The sequence below is a fragment of the Chiloscyllium plagiosum genome, chromosome 5, assembly GCF_004010195.1.
Source record: "Chiloscyllium plagiosum isolate BGI_BamShark_2017 chromosome 5, ASM401019v2, whole genome shotgun sequence".
NCBI lineage: Eukaryota > Metazoa > Chordata > Chondrichthyes > Orectolobiformes > Hemiscylliidae > Chiloscyllium > Chiloscyllium plagiosum.
Window position 1 is genome coordinate 76,535,814 of NC_057714.1, and position 26,350 is coordinate 76,562,163.

The 26,350-nt window shown below is 40.6% G+C and overlaps 1 protein-coding gene across 8 annotated transcripts in view; it reads left to right on the forward strand.

The window, feature by feature from the left end:
• Positions 1-26,350, forward strand: part of malrd1 (MAM and LDL receptor class A domain containing 1) — a 408,484-nt gene that overhangs the window by 273,654 nt on the left and 108,480 nt on the right. For all 8 annotated transcript variants that reach the window (XM_043690416.1, XM_043690424.1, XM_043690417.1 and 5 more), the window contains 3 exons: positions 8,895-9,075; positions 16,843-16,971; positions 25,599-25,763. In XM_043690416.1, the coding sequence (XP_043546351.1) occupies positions 8,895-9,075; positions 16,843-16,971; positions 25,599-25,763 (475 nt within the window). The remainder of the gene's footprint in view (positions 1-8,894; positions 9,076-16,842; positions 16,972-25,598; positions 25,764-26,350) is intronic.

Here is a 26,350-nt window from a genome sequence, read left to right on the forward strand (position 1 = left end):
AGATGTGCAGGGTCAGGTGAATTGGCCATGCTAAATTGCCCGTAGTGTTAGGTAAGGAGTAAATGTAGGGGTATGGGTGGGTTGCGCTTCGGCGGGGCGGTGTGGACTTGTTGGGCCGAAGGGCCTGTTTCCACACTGTAAGTAATCTAATCTATTATCAAGCCAGGGAATCAACTTTCCTTTAATTAAGACTGCATGTCAAGCATAGCACTGAGTGCATAGCAACTCCTGCAAATGAAGTAGAAGCAACATGTAGTCGATAGCATGAAGCGATCCCATAACCAACAGATCAGATTGTAATCCTATCACATCCACATAACAAGAAATGGCTAAAAGCCCTGGGTACAGCAAAGAATAAGGTCCACAGCAACATCCTGCCCACAATGATGAAGACATATGTTCCAAAACTAGTTCTGCCTTCAGACAAATTGTTCTGAGAATTTCTGAGAATTACTCAACTATATCCTGTCCACTACAAAAATAGGGCAGATCCATTCCAATCATTTCCAGCACTGTCAATTTACTCTCAATTATCAGGAAGGGGTCGTTAACAATGCTATCCTGCAGCACTTACTCAGCAGCACACAGTTTGGAGATGCCCAGTTTAGATTGCTGCAGGACTATTCGACTCCTGACAACACTACTGTCTTAATACAAACATAAACATAAGAAGTGAATTCTAGAGCTGAGGTGAGAAAGTATTTGATCAAGTGTGGCATCAAGGAACCTTTGTATAGCTGAAATCAATGAGAATCAAGAGAGAACTCCATGCTGATGGAGTCATACCTAGCATACAGGAAGATGGTTGTGGTTGTTGGAAGTCAATCATCTTAGCTCCATGTCTGCAAAAGTTGCTCAGGGTAGTGTCCTATACCCAACCATTTTCAGCTGACTCATCAATGATCTTCACTCCAATATAAGATCAGAAATTGAGATGTTTGCTAAAGTGTTCACAAAACCTAGTCTTTAATCATTTCTATTTATTCCACGTGATATCACAAAATGGTTGAGCTTGGTCTTTAGGCCCTGATAACATAACAGCTGCAGTGTTGACTAACTGCATGCCATCTCGAGCTTCAGTTAATGAAACCGTCTGCCTGAAGGCAGCAAGACATGGACAACATCCAAGCTTGGACTGACAAGTGACAATTAACATTCATGCCACCAAAGTGTAGGCAGTGACCATCTCCAACAAGAAAACTAGCCATCTGCCTCTGATCTTCAATGAAATTACCATCAGCAACATTCTCCAACTTCAGCATCTGGACAATCTGCAACGTGGCATAGAGGCAGCCATTGGGAGGAGACAAGGTTTTATGGTGAATGCTAAACATTCTCCAGCTGGCACCACTGACAATCCGGACCCTGGTATATCAAGAGTTTGCCTAAATTGCAAACTGGCACACTCCTTTCAGATGGAGGGCACTGGAAAGGGCATTGGCATTTTAACTTCACTATCAAAAATATACTGAAAATAGTTCTTACGGCAAAATGATTTATTTTTTAAATTATCACATCAGTCAATTAATTAAGTCATCTTCCAAGTATTAAATTTACATCAATCAAGATCTCTATTTCACAGAGTCTCACAGCACTCCTCCACATTGTGCTGATGAGGCTGGGCCATAGTCAATCTGCAAATACAAGTGAATTTTAAAGATGCTGCTTCCTACTGTGAGGAGTCATGTACACACTCTATTAAAATAAGTTTGATATTGATTTTGATCAATGGACAATACCTTAAAATTATAATTTAATCTGCTCTTAGCTCTTTCCAGAGTGGGAATTCACTAACACATGAGCAACATTTCTTCCAGAGATGCACTGAGGACTTCACTTGGAAACGATATATTACCTCACCTTGTTGGAGACTTTACAGGAGTCACTATGGGAAGATAAAGGAGTGCTTGGTCATGGGCATCTTGCTAGGAGATCCCTTAGCCCATATGAGGAGGGTATGAGGGGTTTCCTCAAACCCTCACCACCCATTCATGGATACAGGTCCCCCTCAGGCTCCTCCATCAAGGCATCCAGTGCCACCTTTGCAAACATTTCCCTTAATACCTAGTACTGCTAGCTATAGACCATGGAGGTTGGTACAAAGTGTCCCTCTATTTGCATCTGATTACCTCTTTAGCAACATGGCTCAAGGTTGGCACCTCCAGATAATGTCAATTTATGGTTACCATCAATTAGAACCAACATATGTGGAACGTGGAACTTCTGATCAGTATGATGATTGCAAATTGATTGCAGACTGGTGCGAACCACAGCATTGCAGTTTCAGTGGAAGTGCTGAATCATTAATAGCAATACCTGGATATCAGCATCTAACTGCACGTGTGCAGATTTCAAAACATGCTATCAGCCTCAGATGGTAAATGCTGACAGTTTTGCCATCATTACTTCCACAGAATCCATGCCAACCTGATTGTAAATAGTAGCTGTCATTCCTCATGTGAAAGCTGGTTGTAGGAATCCATTTGCTATGTTGGCTTGTGACCAACTTGAAAGGGCATCAGTAATCTGACCACAGTGAGAAAAAAAATTAACATTCCTATCTATTGGACAATGAACAGGAGTGGCAAGCCTGGATAATTGAATTTCCACCTCCATAACCAGGAACACCAATATTGAGTGCAGTCCTCCATTCTGTCCCATTACCTAGCTGGGTCAGCTAATTTACTAATGAGCACAAATCAAACCTAGGACATTTCACCATTGCATTGCACAGAAGTATATTCTTTAGTTTTGAATCATTTGTTTTCTTATCTTTAGGTCAAGCAATGCCTAACATGCTGAAGTATTGCATTAAATACTTTTATAACAATAAATGCATGTGAGATTTAGTACTGAATCTGACAGCTTATGTGGACAGAACAACATAGTTAATTTTTCAATTCCAGTAACCCTTCATCAGAATTCAAAATAGTTAGAAAAGAGTGGTTACATGCTGATGACTAAGGAGTAGTAGAATACATGGAGATGGTACTGAGGGAGGAGACGAGAGAGAGAGAGTCAGAGAGAGGTGAGGCAAATAAAGAGAAGAATGATGATAAACCTAGAAAGAGGTATACACTGAGTGGGTTGCTAATGCGAAGTGTAAATGTTTGAAAATAAGTTGGCTGTGCTGGAAGCAACTCATGCAAGCAGGATCTAGGGAAATGGGGATGGGTAACATATATGGAAGAAGGTGTTCATGTTCTGAAATTGTAAAATTTAATGTTGAGTCCTGAGGGTTATAAGGTACCTAGGTGGAAGGTGATGTGTTGTTCTTCCAACGTGTGTTGAGCCTTGCTCAAACATTGCAGCCAGCTCAAGACAGAAATGTTGGTGTGTTGAAGCAGCAGGTAACTGGAAGCTCAGGGTCTTTACAGACAAAGCAGAAGTCTGTGTTTCATCTTCTCAGTGTAGACAAGACCAATTACATGCAGGGAATACAGTAGACTATATTGAATGAGATACAGGTAAATCACTATTCCATTTGGAAGATGTGTCTGGGGCCTTTGATAGTGACAAGGGAGAAGGTGAATAGGAGAGTGTTATACCTTCTACAGTTGCATGGGAAGGTTCTGTGTGGTGTGGGGCGGTGTTGGGAGTGGAGGAGGAGTGAACCAAGATGTCATGGGGAGAACGAACCCTGTGGAAGGCTGACAAGGGAAGGGAGAGGAATTTGGAAATGCCAGAAATGAGGCTTATGATCTTTTAGGCTTATGGAAGCAGGTGGGATAGAAAGTGGGGCAAAAAAGATGTTATTGTAGTTGTAGAAGGGGAGGAAAGTGGTGACGGCTATTTGCTCCAGTCAGCTGGAGTGGCAGGAAATCATTAGCAGCCCACCTTGTGTATAACTTTTTCTCAGCTTATCATCATTGTTCCCTTTACTCGCCTAACCTCTCTGTCTCTGACTCTCTCTCTCTCTCTCATCCCTCCCTCGGTACCATCTCCATATACTCTACTATTCCTCAGTCATCAGCATGTAACCACTCTTATCCAACTATTGGGTTGAGGAAAAAGGTGGAAATGTCTGAGGCTCCCCTGTGGAAGGTAGCGGCATCAGAACTGATGTGATGATGATGGAGGATCTGGGAAAATATAATGGAGTCTTTACAGGAAGCAGAGTGTGATAATGTATAGTCAAGGTAATTGTGGGAGTCGGTGGAGTTGTCGTGGATATCGGTGGCCAGACTATCCCCAGTAGTGGAAACAGAGATGTCAAGAAAGGGAAGGGAGGAGTCAAAAATGGGCCAGATGAAGATGAGAGCACGATGGAGACTGGAAGCAAAACTGGAAGCAAAGCAAATCCAGTTCGGGATGAGTGTGAAGCAGAGAAAGTGTCACTGAACTTGAAGCATTAACTCTGTTCTTCTCTGCAGATGTTGCCCAACTTGCTGGGTTTCTCCAGCACTTATTGTTTTTGTTTTAAATTTCCAACGTCTGCAGCTTTGTTTTCTAACTTACTGTTGGATTTGTCCCAAAGATCCAAGGGAATGTGTTTTTGACAGTGAGAGTCATCAGCAATGATGGAGTTTGGAGTTGGAGTTGGTTGAGAAAGGAGAATGGGCACAATTTAATGAAAAATCTGTGTTCCATGATACGTTATTCAAGATGCAAACTTCTTTAGGATGAAGAAGTGTTCAACTTGGTCAGATTGTGCATATCATCCTGAGAACCCATTCAAAAAGAAAATTCCCTGGCAATATGTTGCAAGATGATTAGTTATCTGACCAGTTATTTGCTGAAGTTTTTTTTTAAACTTAGAGAAGGCCAATGTTGAATAAATCCAACTACTACCATTTATTAGTGTGAAATTGGATTATTTGGGAGTCAGTTTGTCTGTCTCTTTATCCATCCAATAATCCCTTAGTTTAGTTTGTTATTAATTTTCCAAAAAAACCTGTTCGATCATCCTGCTTCCACCTCATTGGAAGTGCAAATTGACTGATCAGGATATCAAGAGTATACTTCTGTATCATTCATGTATTTCATGTAAAGTAAGCCAGTTTGGAATGCTTGCATGAGCTATCTCTCTTTTCAGCTGTTCTTTGAATTGCTGGTGAAGTAGATATAAGTCTCACTTACCAGGGTACAGTTCACAATAATATTGTGGAATTCACTGACAGTTGGCAGTTCCCCATGTATGAATCACACTGAATGCTGCAATGTCATTGACCAGCTGGGTGAACTCTCTGGGTTTCTTCTTATTCATGTTTTTATTCGTTTTTTTTGTGCCATAAGAGGAGATCCCATTGGTTGTAACAAGTAACCCAGGTGAGTTGAGACAGAAAACGTTTGGATTACCTTTCCTGGGCATCTCCATTTGGAGCCAGTTGTACAATTCCTAAAGAAGGCTTATGGTCATTCAGAATGCTACCAGATTATGATGTTTTCTGAGGTCAGCAGTCAAAATACCCATACTATGGAGCGTCTGACATTCAGGGTCAATGCTGCAGTCTTCAGTGTCATTTGTGTATGCACTTTCATCTCTTCTCGATTGCAGTTTGACTTCTTTACTATCAACACTGAAGTCTAGATTTTTTGCAAAAATGGCAGACAAACTTGATAATTGGAAGCCCTGTCCCCAAACATGGCACCAACCCTTTTCATTGAGGAGGAAAGGGAGCAGGAGCACATGCATTTTACTGAGGTAGCTGACCATTTTACTTACCAGTTGCCACTACATACATGATATTTGGGTGACCCAGGTCAATGAAGCACATCATGAGTAGATTAGACCTGTAAAATCAGGTCTGGACTTTATACAATCTTTTGGATAGGCAAGGTACCCTTCTGGAGAGGTAAATTATCTGTTGGATAAGATCTCAGGACACATTTGGCAGAGGTCAGTTGCTCTCTTTCAGAGAAGCTGTCATGTAGGAGCAATAAAATATCTGCATGAGAGAGGCAAGGTACTGTTTAGGACTATTAGAAGTAGACATCTGTGTATAAGTGCCTAAGCTCATTTATTCTCCAACTGATTAAAACTTTCAAACTGGTCAAAATTAACTGTCAAAAAGCAACAAAGGCACTACCAAAGGCAACTTTCAAAAGTATCATAAGCCTTCAAGGCATTTGAAATCTCTGCCTTCTTATATTTGAAACAAACATGCTAGAATATTAAAAAAATCATTACCCGCTCTTTCCCTCTGTTGGCATAAGCCTGAGACCTACTATCACTCAACTGGTGCTGCATGACTGATTTCACAACCTTGTAACATCACAGGGGGTTCAACAGTATACTGTTTCTCCAAAGTTTGATTGACAACTGCATATAGTTATAGACTCTTTGAAATGAGACTATCGATTTAAGTGTTTATATAATAAAGGATTATGCACGTGCATTTAATTCTTATTGTTATAAATCATTTTATAGCTCAATGAATATAAATGTAGCAAATAGGGTTTTTTTGAATGACAGTGATTTTCTTAATTATTTTACTGCATGTGTTCTGAGAGTTACACTTGGTGGATACTGAATGACTTGGCATAGTAGGTGTAAGGGCAAAGGTGGTAGGTGGGATGCTTGGGCTGGAATGAGTTAACAAGAGTTTGGCTTAACAGCTGTCAATGACCATGCAGGTAGGCAGAGGGGTATAGGTTGGCGTGGAAGATATGAAAGTTTATGGGGATGAGTGGGGGCCTCCATGTAGCATGGGTCAGTTTGGGCTGTATGTACGGACTGAAAGGGTGTGAAAAGTGAGGGCTATTTTATGAATGAATGTTATTTTTTAAAAAAACTTGAATCAATTCAGGCCTTCCACCGGCATGTCTGGTTTGCCCAGTCGTCTCTGTACTTGTTCTGGGTTGATGGGCCTGAGTACTAGACAATCCGAGAGCCCTGGAATTAAATTCCTACTTCCAGGCCACTTTTTCCCAGATCGGGTTTGTGAAATCAGGGAATACTTTGGATCTATGCTTCCGACCCTTGAGTGAAGACCCTTTGGGTCTAAGTCTGTTTAAAACAGAAGTCAGTTCATGCAAACTATTGCCATTCATTAAACTAAGTGTTTCTCTACCACAGCACAGAACACTGAAATGACTGCAGTAACTACAAACCTGTATGTGTTATGTCTAATTGCCCTTCTCTTAACTTTTGCCTCAAAAGGTTGCAATCAAGGCTGAGGAGTTAATTGTTCTTAGCTAGGTTTCTAATGCTCAGTTTACTTCTGCTTAAGCCACCCTTGATAAATGGACATTTGAATGTTGTGTCATCTTTATGGTCATTGAACCCATCAGGTTGCCTCTTCCTGGTTTGCCAAATCTGCTGTTTGATAAGAACAGAGAAATGAATTTAGTCACATGTGCACAATTGAAGTAGTAAGTACATATAACAATTCTATATATGATCTCTTGGGTTACATTATTGTTTATCTAAGTACTGAAGTATAAATATTCAGCATGGATTATATGTTAAAATATACCAGGGCTCATTTCTGGAGCAGCTCTGCTTCGAACTTGCAACCACTGCAGTTTTGCTGAAAATCAGCCCTGAGGTAAAATCGAGGTCCAAGGACTGGATTTTCACATCAGTTGAAGGAATCTTGAGACTAATTCTCCATTTGCAATGCTGCCTCTGACTTGAAACTGGCTGGAGGATGGATCTTCTGGGGGTCCAGGCAACCTGGAAATGGACCTGCTGCCTCCAGTGGTAGGCCCAAAGTGAAAATGAAGAAAAGTCCAGATCACAGCAAGCATTTTTAGAAGATTTGACTCTGTTCCTAAAAAGCCTAAACCTGGTGATCCTGATGCAATCAGTGGTTTATCTTTATGTGTTTGAAACTTCAAGCCACTTTAAAACCTCCTCTCATCCTTATCCCTCACTCTCACCTTATTCCATCACCCATTTCTCACCCTCACCTTGAAATCCTTGTCCTTTCACTTTCACCCTTTCACCCTTTCACTTCCTTCATTCTACTATTTCACACCTTCATCCATTATACATTTCATGAATAGAACTTGCAAGCCCCTTATTATAATAGGTGGAAGCAATTGATTAAACCATTAAAGTCCCTGGTCTTCAAAGCAGCTGTGTAAACAAAGACAAGTTAAAAAAAGGACAGTTGGCTTGCAGCAAAGAGCCCTTAACACTCTCTAAGTAAACAAACAGACTTCAGAACCACTATCTGAATAGAAGTCTATGCTGAATACATGAAAGCAACTGAAAAGATTCAACATTTACAAATTGTCATAATACTACATTGTCCTTCCCCTCTACCTGTTATTTATTAGATGATTTTTTTAAAAAATCATCTGAAGATGTGTTCCATGTTGTTCTTTTACTTGCCAGTTTGCCTAGTTGGCAGAAGTAATAATATGGCAAATACTTTGGTGACTAAGTAGTTACAGCTTCTAATCACAGCGCTGTTAGGATTAATCTGAATAAATAAAGATATGGTTGAAATTGCAATGTTTCATGAAGAAATGTCAAGAAAGAAAAACTATTTTACTGACCTATTAAACCCAAACACAGCTCTAATCAATGCTTCACATCTCCATGCTTCCTCTTTAAAAAGAAATAGATTCTCAATGAATTCACAATGCTGTTTGTTGCCTTGGTGGTAGAAACATTCAGGTTCTAGGTTTCCAGTCCTTCCCAGTCCTAGTGAAAATGGCCATGAGCAGAAATGGAAGCAGGATCTCTGGCTGCCCTGCTCAGTAACCGATGCTTCTGTAATCTGCTACTGTTTGATCCTGATTGGAAAGCTGAAAATCGAGGCTCTCGTATTTAGTTTAAGGAATTTACAAAAACACAAGGTGTTTTTCTTTCTTATTGTGATTTTATGCTAATTTGGATGAATACTAGTTTGATGAGATTTAGCATCTTGTATGACACCAGGGCTTTGCAAATTGTTTATTACATTATTAAGGTTATGCTTTTTTAATTACATTTGTTACAGACGGATAAAGATCTCACTGAAGTATGGAACATAACTGGGAACCAGGGTGATAGATGGAACAAGGCAGTGATATATCTGAGAAAGATACGTAACTTTGAAATCATATTTGAAGGAATCCGCACCAAGAATTTTGGAGGTGGAGCAGCAATTGATGATATTCAGTTCAAGAGTTGTGCCGCAGGTCTGTAACAGATGTTTGTACACAATTAGAATTCCAGTTATTAGATAAGAACTAGAATAAGAGCCTGCTCCTTGAACAAGTTTGAAACAGTTCAAGGTGCATCTCAGTTAAAGACATTGCTCTAGACAGAAAACTCTCCAATCTTTCTAATAGTTCTGTATTGGAATATATACAAGAAATCTAATATAAATGGAAGGTAGGAATATGTATATATGCATACACATACACATAGAGGGAATGGTGGTCACCACTGGACCTACATTGAGTCCCCAATGATCATTGATGGAGCAAGAAGGAAATCCAAGGCTGTAGGGTGATACAATGGAGTGGTTAGGTGGGGTGGGAGGACATTTTTGGGTCTAGGCTAGCAGAGCTTGACAAAGTGAACAGGGAAATTCAAACATAAAGGAAACCTGCCTGTACTTCCCTGGTCACCAGCCCAAGCAGTAAAAGCTGTTGCACTGCGCACTTGACATTGGCAGCTCTGTTACAGATTAAGTCCCAATGGCACCAGGAGTCATGGCCAATAATTTGCATTGAAGATCCTGGATTGGCCCCTGATGTGTGGAGCTCCCAACAGCACTTTCACCGCTGGAATATGTGACGGGTGTTTGGGTAAGATCCAGGAATGGCACCTATACCATGGTGCCTATTTAACATTCCTTCAGGGAGGGTTTGGGGGAACCATAAAATTTAACTTTATGACTCAAAGAGTCGAACGTCTCCAAACTTTGAAATGTCGGTTAAAACCAAAGTTATTACTAAAACAGAGGAGGTAACATTTTTGGATCTAGCATAAAATTGGCATTAAGACATTAACAGCCATTTGACACCGCAGCTGATTTACATTTTCATTGAAAGGTGGCAATTGTTACCAGGTTACCCTTGATCCAATTGTCAGTGTAGTCTTCAGTGTTTTCCTGTACACTTAGAGTCCTTTGCAGTCAAGTACAAGAAGAAACTCTGAACCCAATATGAAAGCTCAGAATTAACTTTAGTCAAATCAAGAGGGAATTGAAAAAGGAAATGAGACAAAGAGATAGAATGAAAATTGACTGACTGCCAAAGGAATCCAAAAATCTTTTATCAGCATAAAGATAGTAAAAGTGTAGTGAGGGAAGGCATGGTAGGGCTGGTTAGATCAGACAGCTAGAGTGCAGTGCTTCATAAAGCAACTTGGGGTACCATGTTCAAAATATATTCTTCCCTCAAATGACTATGTTGCCTCAGGAGAATCCACTAAATGCAATCAGTGAAAGGTCACCCCCATCCCCTCCTCTCCCACACTTTGAAATGTCAGAATTTGTGCTGAGTTACTCCTCCAATTGGAGTTTGTTGGCCAAATTGTCCTTACTACAGCATAGTTTGGAATTGTGCTTCAGAACCAAATAGATATCCTGGAGCAGCTGACTCCATGGAACTTACCAAGGAAGAGAAAGTTTCTTTGAGGCAAATACCTAGCATCTGGAACCTTGCAAAACCATCGGCATCCCTGACTTATAATCAAAGATTTCAGCAGCTTCTGACTCACTTATGCTTAAGTAGTTATCCAGGGAAAATTACCAGGTTTAAAACAGCTCAAATGCCCAGATAACTTTTAAACAATGACTCATCACTCAGCAGCCACCCCAGCAACTTAAACCTCTGACTCCGGACCCCGGCACACTGCCCCTCTCCACCCTTGTTCTTGTAAATTCTTAGATTCATCTCCACTCTTTTGAAAGACAAGTCACCTGGCCAGGAAGTATGTGTAGAGAACCCAGTCAGAGGGAAGTGTCTTTTCTTTTTCATCAGGATTGTCAGTAAGGTTTTCCATGAAAGGATGATGCCCTGAGCATCAGCCAGTTGGACAGGTGGACGCATAGAGCTCTCAAGGAAAGGAAGCTGCTACGCTCATGTGCTCTAACCTGTTCATCCTCTGTTATAAAATAATTTTAAAGACCATAAAGAATCGTAAAAGTGTTACAATGTAGAAGGTGGCAATTTGGCCCATCATACCTGCACTGGCTGTCCAAATAGGCATCATGATTTAGTGCCATTCTCATGCCTACTCTCTATACTCTTGTACATTGTTTCCACACAAATACTCAACCAATGCCCTCTTGAGTGCTTCATTGGAACCTGCTGGCACCACACTTCCAAGCAGTATATTCCAGAGATTAACAACTAATTTTGTGAAAAAAGTTCTTTTTACCATATCATATTTGCTTCTTTTGCAAATCACACAAAAATCAATGACCTCTAGTTTTTGATTCTTTTATGAGCATAAACAGTCACTTACTATCTACTTTATCCAGCCTTCTCATTATTTTGAAAACTTCTATCAGATCTCCTCTAAGAGTTCTTCTTTCCAATTTATCCTCATCACTGAAGTTTCTGTCCCCTAGAGTCATTCTTGTAAATTGCTTGTACACTTTCTCCAATGAAATCAAATCCTTCCTATGGTATGGCACCCAGAACTACACATAATACTCTAGCTGAGGCCTAACAAATGTCTGATATAAGTTCAGCATCACGACCTTGCTGTTGTATACTAGACACCTGGTAATAAAGCACAAGATACTATATGCTTTATTAACTGCCCTCCCTATCTCTCCTGCAGCCTTCAGTGATCTGTGTTCATATACACTTTGGAATGCATAGCCTTGAACTGAACTGAGGCCTTCAAGAGGAAATTAGATGATTATTTGTGTGTAAACAATGTGCAAGGGGGTGGGCAAAATTGAGGTGAATGGCAGGCACTAAGTCAAAATGTTTGATGGAGAGCTGGTGCAGACACAGTAGGCCGAGTGCCTCCTTCGACACCATACTAGTTCTGCGATAGCAATAAAGTTAATTACATTCTAGTGCTTATCATTGGTCAGCTATAATTGCTAGGACCTTAGGAAGCTTGTGCGGATACAGCTGCCACCTTTGGAAGCTACAATAGAACTCCTTTCGGGTTCCGTCCACAGATTGTGACATCAGTAAAATGGTAGAACAATACAACATGAAAATGTACCCTTTCAGAACCATTATCTTATACATCACCTGACAAGTTAAGGCACATGAGTGCAGTTTGGTGTTTGTTGATTAACATAGACATGGTGGGCCGAAGGTCCTGTTTCTATGCAGTATGACTCTAAGTTTTATCCCCATAGTAAACTCATCATGCAAACATGTCTACAACTATGCTATATTTATCAGTACCATTTCCTCCTAAGTCTCTGACCTCACAAATGCAGTTGGGCTAAATGGTTCACATGTGTCTCTCTTCACACCTGACAGAACATTTGGTCTCTTGCTTATGGATTGTTGTCTCTGATTCTAGACAGTGTATTTTTCATCCCTCAGATATCCTTCATTTCTTTGTAGACATTTGTTGGTCTATCGCCTTATCTGGAGGATTCTTAATCTCCTAAGCTTTCTTCTTAGAATATGACTGCCCTGTTGAAATGAGTACTCTTCTTTTGCAGTATCCTGAATGCTTAGGCCAGCCAGCTACATCCTTTTGACCACATACTGATTCTGTAGATATTGGTCTGGATGCCATGGAGTTAAGTGCAGTTTGTCGCCCCTGAGTTCTTGGTGATGATTTATGTCTTCAGTTGCCCAAACATTGATGTTGTTTGACCGGCAGAATAAACTCTCAGTCTTACTGAAAACTTAACCCTCAGTCTACACCATCTCTGTCATTGACATTTTGGAAGACAGACAATTGAAATCCTGTGAAGTTTGTGACTTTCGCTATGTTAACTATGTTAAACAACTCTATTAGGCTAATATGTCACCTCACTTGATTATTTTTTCTGTTCGGGTCTCTCCACGAATCTGAGCAGCTTCTAGCCATCTCTTGATTGGTTGGTCAATCATGATCTGTTGTTTAGGTGAAAGTGAGGACTGCAGACTGGAGATCAGATTCTAGATTAGAGTGGTGCTGGAAAAGCACAGCAGGTCAGGCAGCATCCGAGGAGCAGGAAAATTGATGTTTCGGGCAAAAGCCCTTCATCAGGAATCCATGGTCTGTTGTTTGCAGAACTGTTTATTTTTGGCCCATTCTCTCTTGTAAGTTGTACTTCTCCTTCAACTGTGAATTGATCAAGATTACTTCAATAGTCAACAAATGAACAAGATGTCAAATGTAAAATAACTGCATCTTACAGCATTTACCAGAGTTTGATTTTACCAGCTGTTTTGAGTTGGCCAGGTGGCAGGAATAGAAATCCAATGCCTTTTTGCCACGTGGCATGTTATGAATGGCAGGAACCTCTGTGATGCAGACATCTTCTGGATGACCAATAGCAGCAATATATTGACCACATTGGGAAACAACCACAATCCCAACAGCGTACAATCAGGTTACTGGGGTTGCATGAGGGACCACCCTTTACAGACTGTCCATGCCCACAGAGGGGTCCATTGCAGCAATCTCCCCTCACACTGAAATAACACCACTGCTGAAATGTGAAGACACTCCTTCCCACAATAATTGAGGCATGACTGTTTTGTTATGTCTCATTATTAACATGTCAATATATCATTAAAGGGCATACTCGTGATATTATCACTGCATCATGCTGGGTGATGTGAGAGTATTTAAGAGCCTCAAACTCTAACTTCTGATCACTTGACCTATGACACTTTCAGGAAGTATATTCCTCTGTTGCAAACCTGTAGCTCAATATCCACACAGCTCAATACTAATATGCCTGAAGAATGTAATGTTGTATATAATAGTTATAATAAATGTCTGCTGAATTCATCAGTACTATAAAATCTGCAAACAATTTCTTATTTATGGGAGATAACATAAGCATGCCTGCATCTGGTAAAATATCCTGATAGGTCAAACTTACACCAGTCACAAGCTAACTTGTCTGGTTGTGAAGACCACTTTGGATCAGAAAGATGAAAGAGTCCTCTCCTTCATCTTACAGCATGTCACATTCACTCGTTTATTCCTTGGGGAAATATGTATGATCTTGGCTCCCGCAGCAGCCAGCTTTAAGGAAAAATGAACATATATTTATGTAGCAATTCCTTCATGTCTTTTAAGTCCTCAGTGGGTCTTTAAATCCTTAAAATTCTTTTTAAAGTGTATTCACTGATATTTTATCAGGAATGCAAGGCCAAGACCCGACCAAAACAACAAGCAAATTGGCTGGTATTTTATTAAGGGAAGACCCATTGTGAAATAAATATTGACTAAAACACAGAGAACTGCAAATCATGTCATAGAATCTCTATTGTTTGCTTGGGAGGTTTTTTATTTAAGGTCCCATTTCAAAGACAACACTTCCAAGAGGATAGTATTTAAGCATCACTAGGTACTGGGCATGATCCCCCACCTTGCAACCAGCTAAGCATGTGTTCAAGCATTAATCACTTAAAACTAGCTCTGCTGAATGGGTCATTACATCTGGATGCCTGAAACATGATGTGAATGTTGTAGTCAGAATACAGTCACAGCAAGAGATTCCCAGAGGTCAGCGATAATCATAAAATCACTACCATGTGGAAACAGGCCATTCGGCCCAACAAGTCCACACCAACCATCTAAAGAGCATCCCACCCAAACTCAGCCCCCTATCCTATCCTTGTAACCCTGCATTTCCCAAGGCTAATCCACCCAACCTACACATGCCCTGGATATTATGGGCAATTTGGCATGGCCAATTCACCTAACCTGCACATCTTTGGACTGTGGGAGGAAACTGGAGCACCCAGAGAGAAGTTTAGCAGACATAGGGAGAATGTGCAAACTCCACACAGACTGAGGCTGGGATTGAACCTGGTAACCACATGCTACCCACATTTTGTGAGTATCCTCAAAGCATTCCTGAAGAGGTTAAATGTTGCTGCAGACCAAAACAGGCTATTAACCAAAAGAGAGAAGGTTTGCTTGCAATGGCAACAAACACATTAAGAGTCTTTGTCAGTGCAGAAGTAGGCCATTCAGCCCCTCGAGCCTGCCCCACCACTCAACAAGATCAGGGTTAACTTGTTTGTGCTTTAAATCCACATTACCATCCTCTCACAATAACATTTGATTCCCATGCCTAACAATAGCCACAGCCTTTAAAAATATTCAATGATCCCACTCCACCACTTTCAGAGGTTAGTGTTAAAAAATCACACAATCCTCTGACAGAAAAAAACATCACCCCATCTCTGTCCTAAAGGGTAATGCTTAATTTTTGAACATTGCCCTGTACTTCATGACTTGCCCATGAGAGGACACATCTTTGCATGGCCACTGTGTCAAGAATATTCTGGATGTTACATACTTAAGTCATCCCTCAATCTTTTAAATTTTAGTGACAATGAAAAGTCTGTGTAACCTATCTTGTAACAACCCACTTCTTCTCAGTATCAAATTAATAAAGCTCCTCAAAACCACATCCAATAACATTTACATCTCGACTTAAATAACAAATCTGCACAGTTTTTAAGATGCGGTCTCACCATTGCACTATATAACTGAAACAAACCTTCCTTAATTTCATGTTAAATTCCTATCATTATCACATGCAGAGAAGAAGTCAAAACATTGGAGATAATCCTCAAAGCTCTAAACAATTATTTTCCTGACCCTTCCTGTACCATCTGCTCCACATTTGGTAGAACCTGTAGATTATATTTATCAGCTATCTCAGAACTCATCAAATCAGATTACAAGTAAATCATCATCAAGCAGGGATAAGGAGGGATCATGTATCAGAGTAAGAAAGGGACTTAATCTAGAGTGCTACCACTGAGACAAGGTTGGCACTTTGCTGTCACCCTTGACACATTAATAAGGCTTTAGACATTAAAGAGCAAATTACTAATGTTACTGCCACAGTAAAGTATGTTCCTCAACAGGAGGAGGTCAGGAGCAAGTCAACTGACCATTGAGTCAAATCTCTGATCTGAACTTATAAGCTGTTTGCAAAGCTAAATTCATATCTATACCTGCTGTAGCATATTCCTTGAATAAAATGTTGATCTGAGCTTTTAATAAAGATAAAAAGAAAATATTAATTTGCAGAAGCAGATATACTAAAGATAATGCACTGTAAATCTATGTTTAAATGCAAGATAAAAGGAGTGGTTTTCCCACAGCCTCCACAATGGTGAGATTTTGATGGGATGGGAGGTCCAACTATCACAACACTGCATTTCAAGATGAGCATCAGAAAGCCTCATCAACTGGTTTCTAAATGACAGTCAGTAGGTGAAGGGGAAAAGGTGGTTGCGATCCTTGAAAACTGTGGCTATGAAGCTGGGAAACAGGGAATGAATCGACTGTCCTGTAATTAAAATTTAAAGCCCCACACTATCTGTGTACGGGAATGCCAAAGAGTTTTGTGCATGAAGCACTGCTGTGATGCAAATAACAAGAGCTATTTTATCTGGCCAATGCTAATTATTTGTACTTTGTCACAGTATATCTATTCATTCTTGGGTGGATGAGTTGGATATTTGTTGTTACTTCAAGTGGGGGATCTCAGTATGAGATCCAAAGTAGTAATCCCTCAGCCAACCATCAGCACAAGTCAGAAGGAAATTCAGTTTCCTGTGTGGTCTTCCAAAAGCCTTACAATGCAGTGTTAAAAGAAGGCTGCTCACCATCACCTTCTCCAGGGAATTAGGGATGGGAATAAATGATCACTAGCGATAGCCACCTCCCATGAAGTACTAATATTAAAAAATCCTTAAAACTAAACCCTTTTTGGTAAGTATACTAGGATTTATTAGCAAACCTCATAAATGCTGCTTTAACTCCGTTTATTTGCATTATTTCAGATTGGAGTTTACCAGGTTTCTGTGCGGCTGCAACCGATTACAGCTGTCAAGATGCCAAGTGTGTTGAGTCTGAACTAGTCTGTGACTACAAACCAGATTGTGAAGATGGATCAGATGAATTTGACTGCTGTAAGTAGGTTTACTTTAACCATTCATTTATTCAACATTTTCGACATAACCAAGTTAGTCAAGCAAAAACAACATGATACTCGGATATAAATTATTTTTAGTCACAGATGAATGATTTGCTCCCAGTTTGCCCTTCAATAAGTTTTTCTGTTCTTCTATCATATGAATCCTAATCTGTAGTATCAAAAATCTCCTAAGTAAACCAGCCACGTTATGAGGAGAAGAAATCTAAACAATAAATTGTCACTACATGTGACATTTTCATTAGTGGATATATATTTTCAATTTTGATTTTCGGACAATTTTTCAACCTTATCTGTTCCATTGACTCGACATTTGAACGTGTGTATATGACACTGATGTGAAAAATCTACAGAGTCAGTTTCAATTTTCATACATTAGAATCAATTACATCTTCAGATATTATTGGTAGCAGCTTCTCCCTTGGATGAAACCACTTCTCTTGCTCTTAAAATATTAAAAAGGAGAATTTTGCCTGATTCTATTAAAAATATGTTCCTTTTTGATTTTATCAGATATATGACGTAATTTAATATATTCCTCTGCCTAGTTACAGCCTTGATGCAAAAGGACATAATAATTGACTGTTGCATTGATTTATCTTCTCATATCTGAGTGAGGAGCAGTCTGTTTGAATGTATGAGTACCTTAATGGAAACTACTCCTTGTACGACTACAAAATAAAGGAAAGGATCAAATGACAAGTTATAGAGATTCTCTCTTGCTGGTGACGTGTACATCTTTATGACAACTGTTGGGAATGGATGAGGCTTTAGAATGGACTTTGCCTTTTTGCTTTGATTTTATTTGTACCCCATACTTCAAGAAAGCAATCAAGAAGAGCAAAAAAGGGGCATGAAATAACTTGGGTGGGTAAAATTAGGGAGATTCCCAAGATATTTCATAAGCATATTAAGGGAAAGAGGATAACCAAGAAAAGAATAGAGGTGTTTAGGCACCAAGGGAATAATCTGTGTATAGAGGCAGAACATTTCGGGAGAATGTTAAATGTGTACTTCACTGCTGTCCTCACTTGGGAGAAAGAGCATGTAAGTACAGAATTTGATGAGAAGAACTGTGAGGTTCTTGAGCAGTTTGATATAGGAAGTGAGAAAATATTGGAGGTTTTGGCAGTGGACAAATCTCCAGGTCCTGACATGTTGTACGCAGGCTGATGCAGAGGTGAGGAAGGAAATTACAGGGGTTTTGACCCAAATTTTTAATTCCTCTGTAGCCACAAGAGAAGTGGCAAAAGACTGAAGAATAGCTGATGTGGTTTCACATTTTATGAAGGGTAGTAGAGATAACAGGGGAATTAAAGATCAGTGAATCACACATCAGTGGTAGGGAAACTATTGGCAAAAATCCTGAAGGAGTGAATTAATCGCCACTCGGAGAGACAAGATTTAATCCAGGATAGTCAGCATGGCTTTGTCAGAGGGAGGTCATGCCTAACGAATTTTACTTATTTTTTCGGGGACATGATTGAGTGTGTAGATGATGTAGCTTTTATGGATTTTACCAAAACCTTTGACAAGGATGCACATGGGAGACTGATAAGGAAGGCAAAAAACACATGTGATCCAATTTCACAAGGTGGATCCAAATGGGCTTACTGGTAGGAGTCAGAGGGTGGTGGGAGAAAGCAGTTGATCAGAGGTTGGTATCCAAAGGCATACAAGAGAAATCAGTGCTGGGTCCCTTCTTGTTCATGATATATAAATATTCTAGATGAGAATGTGGAGAGGATGATAAGTAAGGTTGGGGAAGACCTGAAGATTGGCCAGGTAGTCTATAGTCAGGAAAAAGGTTTTAGATTACACAGTGATATAGTTGGGTTGGTCAGACGGACAGATCAGTGGCAATTGGATTTTAACCCTGAAAAGCGTGCGGGAAAGCTCTTTGGAAGAAGTAACAAGTCAAGGCATGATGGCAGGTAACTAAGAAACTCAGAACAACAGGGGGATTTTGAGATGCTTGTTCAAAGCATTGGAAGGTGGCAAGACAGATTAATAAGAAGGCATGGGGCACTCGCCTTTATCAGTCTTGGCATTGATTATAAGAGCAGGGAGGTTATGTTGGCAGTGTGCAGATATTTCTTTATGCCACAGCTGGAGTACTGTGTTCATTTCTCTTCAAGTCTCAATAGGAAGGGCATGATCGCACTGAAGGAGGTAAGAAGACATTCACCACAATGTTGCCTTGTTGAGAGCATTTTAGTTAAAAAAAAAAACAGACTGGATAATGAAATAACTCCACAGAGGCCAGTATCCTGTCACCAACTCACCCTTTATTTACACATGAAAAGTCCTTGACTCTGGCATTGCCTTGTTAGAGTCAACACCCAGAGTGTCAGCATCTCTGACACTTCCCTTTTTACCTGTCAGCTGGGACTCCCTGATTGGCCTGTTCATCTGGTCCAATCAGAAAATTCATATTCTATGAGGTCCAGCTGGCTGCCTTTGGTGCAATTGTCCCCTGAGTCCAAGGACGGAGGCCAATCCATTTCTTGACCAGCCTCCTGGAGTGTTTTAGCACTGGATTAGCTTCCTCTGACTCAGTGTCTAATACAGGCAGTGTGTAATACAAGTCAGCTCACCCCTTGCACTAGGAGAGCATCAGTAGAAATTCACTCTCTTCTTCTGAGGACAAAGATGTTGATGCAGCTGCTACCATCATGTCTGTCTTAGATTCAGAAGTCTTGTCAATGCTTGGTGGAGAGGATGAACCCAGAAGACCAGCAGCCTTTCCAACTGTTCCCGAGGAGCAATGCACATTATGCTCCTGTACCATTTGCGAGTTTGTGGCTTTCATATGGTCCACGTTCTTGTTCAGGACTGTTTCACCCACCCAAACCTCATCCATCACTGGTCCTCACCTTGCATTGACCGTGCCTCTTATCCATTCAGGGCCATTCCCATGGTTCTTACACTAAACATCATCACTCCTTGTCTCTCTTGTTTGGTGGAGTCTTGGGTCTGGCATCGGCAATCCTGATGTGAGGATGTTGGGAAGGTCAGATTTAACCTGGTACGGAGTCTTCTTCCCATGAGCAACTCTGCCACTGATATCCCTGTAGGTGCATGTGGGGTCATCCTATAATCATACAGGAACCAGCATAGCTTGGTATCTAAAGAGGCTGTAGGCTATTTCCTCAATCCTATCTTCAAGGTTTGGACTGGGCTTACTCGACCACTGGATGAAAAATGGTATGAAGCTGTCCATATATATGCTGAATGTCATTCAACTTTTGGAAATACTCAAATTCCCTGCTGGTAAGCAATGGCCTGTGACCAACACTTCTGGGAGTCTGTGTATTGAAAAAGATGGACGCAGTTTTTCTGTCATTGTCCCCATGTTTGACAAATGGACTCTTTGCATGTCCAACCACTTTGAGTGGGCTTCAAAAATGACTAAGCGCACTGAGCCATGAAAGGTCATGCACAGTCAATGCGTAACCAAGTTCCAGGTTTACCCAGCCTTTTCCATGTATTTGGGATGTGGTAATTTGTCCTGGTTGGCACTCTGGGGACTGGCCCCGCCAATACAGCTTTGTCTGCATCTAAGTGTGGCCACCAGACATAACCTCTCAGTATTTTCATTTTGGAGACATCTGGATGATCTTAGTGGAATTCAACTAATATCTGGCAGTGACCTTTGCTCAGGATAATCTCTCTTGTTTCCTATATAATATGCCGGCCCTCTACTGTGAGCTGGTCTCTCTGGATCCAAAAATATTTAAATTCTGGTAGCGACAGCCCTTTCGTTTTCCCCTATCACCACCAACTGGACCAGATCTTTCTGCATCCAAAGTCTGATTTTGGCTGCTTTGACTGGAAGTGAGTCCAGAAAATTTAAAACCATTGCAGACTGTTCCAGTGATGGTGCCAGCGGTGGAATATATGCCAGTGGGAAGTGGCTCAATGTATCCATATTTGCTACTTGGCTTCCCAGACAGTGTTCTAACTTGTACTTAGAATTCAGCCTAAAGCTATGGGCAGCATTACTCTGTCCTCTTAAGCACATCTAGCATGAATTTGTGTTATTATCATAAAGTTTTGTCTATGAAGCTATTGGTGGAATATGCTGACTCCAAATATGACCACAAATCCTTCTCTCTCTGTCTAGGCACATTTACGTTCTGCATTAGCCAAAGTTATGCATACACTATTGGGCCTCTCCATTGGCCCACCTATGAGTTGGTACTACCTGATGCCATATGGGAAGATATTGCCTTTCAATACCAGTCACTTGTTGAAGGAGCAGAATTCCAAAAGCTTGTGATTTCAAATATACCTGTTGGATTATAACCATGTGTCATGTGACTCTGACTTTGTCCACACAGTCCAACACCTGTACCTCCACAACCCAGATGTAGGTGGACTATCCAGGGTGTGCACTCTCCTGGCCTAAGAGTTCCCTTATTCAATGTAGATTTAGTGAGACTTTAGACTTCTCAAATCCATGGCAGTATCTCCACAATGTCTTGCCAGCCTCGATCCTGAAGAACATTTTAACCATTGGCTAAGGCTTGGCTTTGTTTTTGGGTTTTCCGGTGGGCCTACCAATAGTCCTTCCAATCAAGGTATGTCCTAAGTGAGGCTATTCAATTATCTGCACTCAGATGGTGTCCTCCAAGTTCAGTTGGTGAGAATGTCTACTTCCATCGGAATGCCCTGCAACTCAAATGCTCCACTTGCTGCATTTTCCAATGATAAAGCCAGTTGTTGTACCTGTTTGAAGTCGAGTTGGGCTTCAGCTAATAGATACTTTTGCATCGTTGCATCTTTAATGCCACATACTAAGCATTTCATTGAAGGATAAACCAAAGTCACATGTCTCTGCCAGTGGTCTTAACATATTCAAAACTCCTGACACAGATTCCCCTTGTTGTCAAATTTCTGAGTAAAAATGGAAGCATCATTGCTTTAAAGGAGGCTTCAGGTCATGATATTCCTTTTCATCAGCTTTTGAAACGTTTCAGTATCTGGTGCCTGAGGGTAAGTCAGGCTCCTAATAACAGAAAAAGATGCAGCTCCACAGGCTGTCAGGAGAACCACCCATTGCTTTCATCTGTTTGCTCGGAAAAATAACACATTCTTTCCACATACTGGCATCCAGTCTTTGACGGCAGTGTCAAACAAGTCAAGCTTTTCAAATAATGGGATGATGCAAGAAATGCTTATCCCAACTCAAAAATGATTGTTGTGAGTGAGTTTCTTCAGTCACTGAAATAACTCCACAGGGCCAGTGTCTCAAAACCAAGTCACCCTTTTCTTTACACGTGAAAAGTTCTTGACTCTGGCACAGCCTCGTCGGAGTCAGTACCCAGAGTGTCAGAATCTCTGGCACTCCTGTTTTTATCTGTCAGCCAGGGCAATCAGGGAACTCATATTCTAAGAGGTCCAGCTGGCTGACCTCATTACAATGACTACAGGTAGGCTCTGGTTATTTTCTTTCAAGCAGAATAGACCATGGGGGTGACCTGATTGAGGTGCACAAGGTTACGAGGCATGTAGGATAGATAGTGACCTGCTGTGCTGTTCCAGCAATAAAGTTTCAACTTTGATCTCCAGCATCTGCAAACCTCACTTTCTCCTCTGGTTATTTTCTTTCAAGCAGAATAGGCCATGGGGGTGACCTGATTGAGGTGCACAAGGTTACGAGGCATGTAGGATAGATAGAAAGCAGATATGCTCTTTAATCAAAGGGCAAAATTTTATGGTAAAGGGCCAGAGAGTTATAGGTTATTTGAGGGAAAACCAGTGGTGGGAATCTGGAATGCACTGTCTGACAAGGCAGTGGAGACAAAGAAGCTCATAACCTTCACTTGGGTGAACACTTGAAATGCCATAAAATTCAAGATCATTGGCTAAGTGCTAATAAGTGGGATTAGTGTAAATAAATGAGCACAGACTCAATGGGCTGAAGGGCCTTATCTGTGCTGTATGGAACAGGCGGACCCCCTCAAAATATTTCGAAGTAGCCCGGACCCTAACTTTGCTGGTTGTTTTAAGCAAAGTAGATATTCCAGATGTGATGCAGCTGGCCCAACCACTTAGCTTTACACAAAACAGATTTTTTTTTTGCAAGATTACCGAATGAAACACAAACAAAAGAGAACAGAATATAAACTAATTTAACCTATTCAAAAACCCAACAGATTATCCCAACTTAATGATGATGTTCCAACTACTTGTTACAATTCTCTTTAAATACCTCCTGGCAAAAAAGGAAAAAATCAAACACAGGTTCTAACAGGAGATGTCAGAGAGAGAGAGATGGAAGAGAGATTCAGCATGGAACACCTTCTTCTATGTAGCTGTTTCTTTGACCAGCTGTCTCAAAGAAACTAACTGACTGCTTTCTCTCAACAGCCAGACCGAACGAGACCAGAGAAAAGCTGAGCTAGGAGAACTGGCCACTCCCCTTTCATTGTACAAGTGTTTAGTTTTAAACTTGAAAGCCTTTTGCCTGAGGCAGTATCCGTTAGTTATAATCAAATTGGCCTGAAAACCCTCTAAATTAGATACCCCAGAAGAGATGACACCAAAATTGGAGATGAAGTGGATAGTGAAGAGGATTACCACAGATTACAACAGGATCTTGACCAGATGAGCCAATGGGCTGAGAAGTGGCAGATGGAGTTTAATTCAGATAACTGTGAGGCGCTGCATTTTGGGAAAGCAAATCTTAGCAGGATTTATACACTTAATGGTAAGGTCTGACAGAGTATTGCTGAACAAAGACTGCTTGCAATGCAGGTTCATAGCTCCTTGAAAGTGGAATCGCAGGTAGATAGGATAGTGAAGAAGACGTTTGGTATGCTTTTCCTTATTGGTCAGAATATTGAGTAGAGGAGTTGAGAGGTCATGTTGTGGTTGTACAGGACATTGGTTAGGCCATTGTTGGAATATTGCATGCAATTCTGGTCTCCTTCCTATCGGAAAGATGTTGTGAAACTTGAAAGGCTTCAGAGAAGATTTACAAGGATGTTGCTTGGATTGAAGGATTTGAGCTATAGGGAGAGGTTGAATAGGCTAGGGCTGTTTTCCCTGGAGCGTCAGAGGCTGAGGGGTGACCTTATAGAGGTTTACAAAATTATGAGGGGCATGGATAGGATAAATAGACAAAGTCTTTTCCTTGGGGTTGGGGAGTCCAGAACTAGAGGTCAGAGGGGAAAGATATAAAAGAGACCTAAAGGACAATTTTTTCACACAGAGCGTGGTGTGTGTATGGAATGAGCTGCCAGAGGAAGTGGTGGAGGTTGGTACAATTGCAACATTTAAAAGGCATTTGGATGTGTCTATGAATAGGAAGGGGTGGGAGGGATATGGGCCGGGTGCTGGCAGGTGGGACTAGATTGTGTTGGGATATCTGGTCGGCATGGACGGGTTGGACCAAAGGATCTGTTTCCATGATGTACATCTTTATGACTCTATGACTCAGTGTCAACCGCTTTGAAAAAAATACCAAGGACAACATAACTTTGTTAAAGTTTTGTCACAGCCTTTATGACTATAAGTCATTCACACATCAGATGCAGTTCTTTAGTATTACCTTGACCTCCCTGCATCCAAATCACCTGTTTGAGGATCAGGAAATGTCTACCCAATAGATGCAGTGTTTTGACTTGGTTCATCTGAGACTATACATATTGAAAAATTGAATGCATGATCATGCACCTATAAAGTACCATTAATTTACAATCACTGTCTCTTGAATTATTTTGCTTCATTGTCTGTGGTGGCAATAAACTGTCCCAGACCAATGTAATTATACACTCATTAGAGTTTGTTTGGTAGTGAGCTACAGATAGTAGGTAAATGAAACTATACTGATATATGTTCTAAACTTCTCTTGTGTCTCCAATGCAAATGACCTACGCAAAAGTTCTTAATAAAAATAATAAATAATATTCAATTTATGTGTCAATGCTAATCATTTTCCTATGTTTTATATTTTCTGCTGAGTATACATTTTTAACTTCAGAATCTGTCTCTTTCTTTTCTTGTTCATGGGAAGTGAGCAATGCTGCCAAGGCCATTAGTTATTGACATTTCTGATCCTAACTGCTTACTTGAATGCTGCCAAATTCTCTCATACCCCATCACCTGGTAAAATACTTTGATGTTATTTGGATTGTTTTTTATAAAATGACCATTTGTGAACTATTCTAATGAGTGGTGTGAGCAACAGGAGTTGACAGATTCTTGCTTTGCTTTACTTTGTCTTGTCTATGCTTGTCCAAAGTGGATGATCTGGATAGCTTCGATTCTTCATTTTATAGGAGGTAGTTATCAACTTCACAGTTTCACAATGGAGGCCAAGAACCTGCTTGGGAATCTCCGAATTAGTCACTGTAGTTTCTGATGGAGATTGGCAGAAACCGGAAAATAGATTTGCGCCTATATCTGGGCCTTCTGCCAATTCTCTGCTGAGGTCACTATCGCCAATTAGAAGTACCCTCCCAAGGAAATTTACAATGAAAACATTAAACAGTAAGTTGGCAGCCAGTGTGTTGCCTTCATGTGCAAAAATAAATGGTTTGGTGTCAATTCCTCAATATGATTTATTAAAATATACCTTTGTTTTTGCTCTTTCAGCACAGTTTGTTAATATTCCAGGAAGCTGCAGTTTTGATAGTACAACTTCAAGGTCTTTGCTCACTGAATGTAGCTTAATGCAGAGGACTGATGATGATTTTGACTGGACAATAGCTAGCAAAAGCAGCACTGCAGGGACTGGTCCAGTAAGTGATCACACACCAGGTAAGCACATATGCTCTAATCAGTCATGCTGTAGCATCTCAAAGCAAATTGTGGTTTGTAATCTGCACTCTTTCTGTGACCACCTATTTCTGACTCCAAACCCTGCCATTGCCTCAGTATATCTGCTTCTGAAACCTTTGTCAATGCCTTTGTAGCCTCCCGTCTCAACTATTCAAAACATTCCTGATTGGTGTCTCACATACTCTCCTCTGTAAATTTGAGGCCATTCAAAAGTGTCTGATTCATATCTGGACTTAATGCCATTTAGCCATCACCCCAGCTCAGTGACTTACCAACTTTGCTTTGATTTTAACATTCTTCTTCTTGCTTTGAAATCCCTCTTTGGCATCAACACCACCCATCTTTGTAATATCCACAGAACTTCCAATCCTCCCAGTTTTCTGTACTTGCTTAATTCCACCTATTTGGATTTCGCAGATTTTAAACGCTACACCATTGGTGGTTGAGCATTCAACTGCCCAAGTACTCAACTCTGAAAATTCTTTGCTGAACATATCCATCTCCCTACCTCATGTTCCTCCCTCCAAATATTGCTTAAAACCTATCTCCAGGACCAGTGTTGGTCA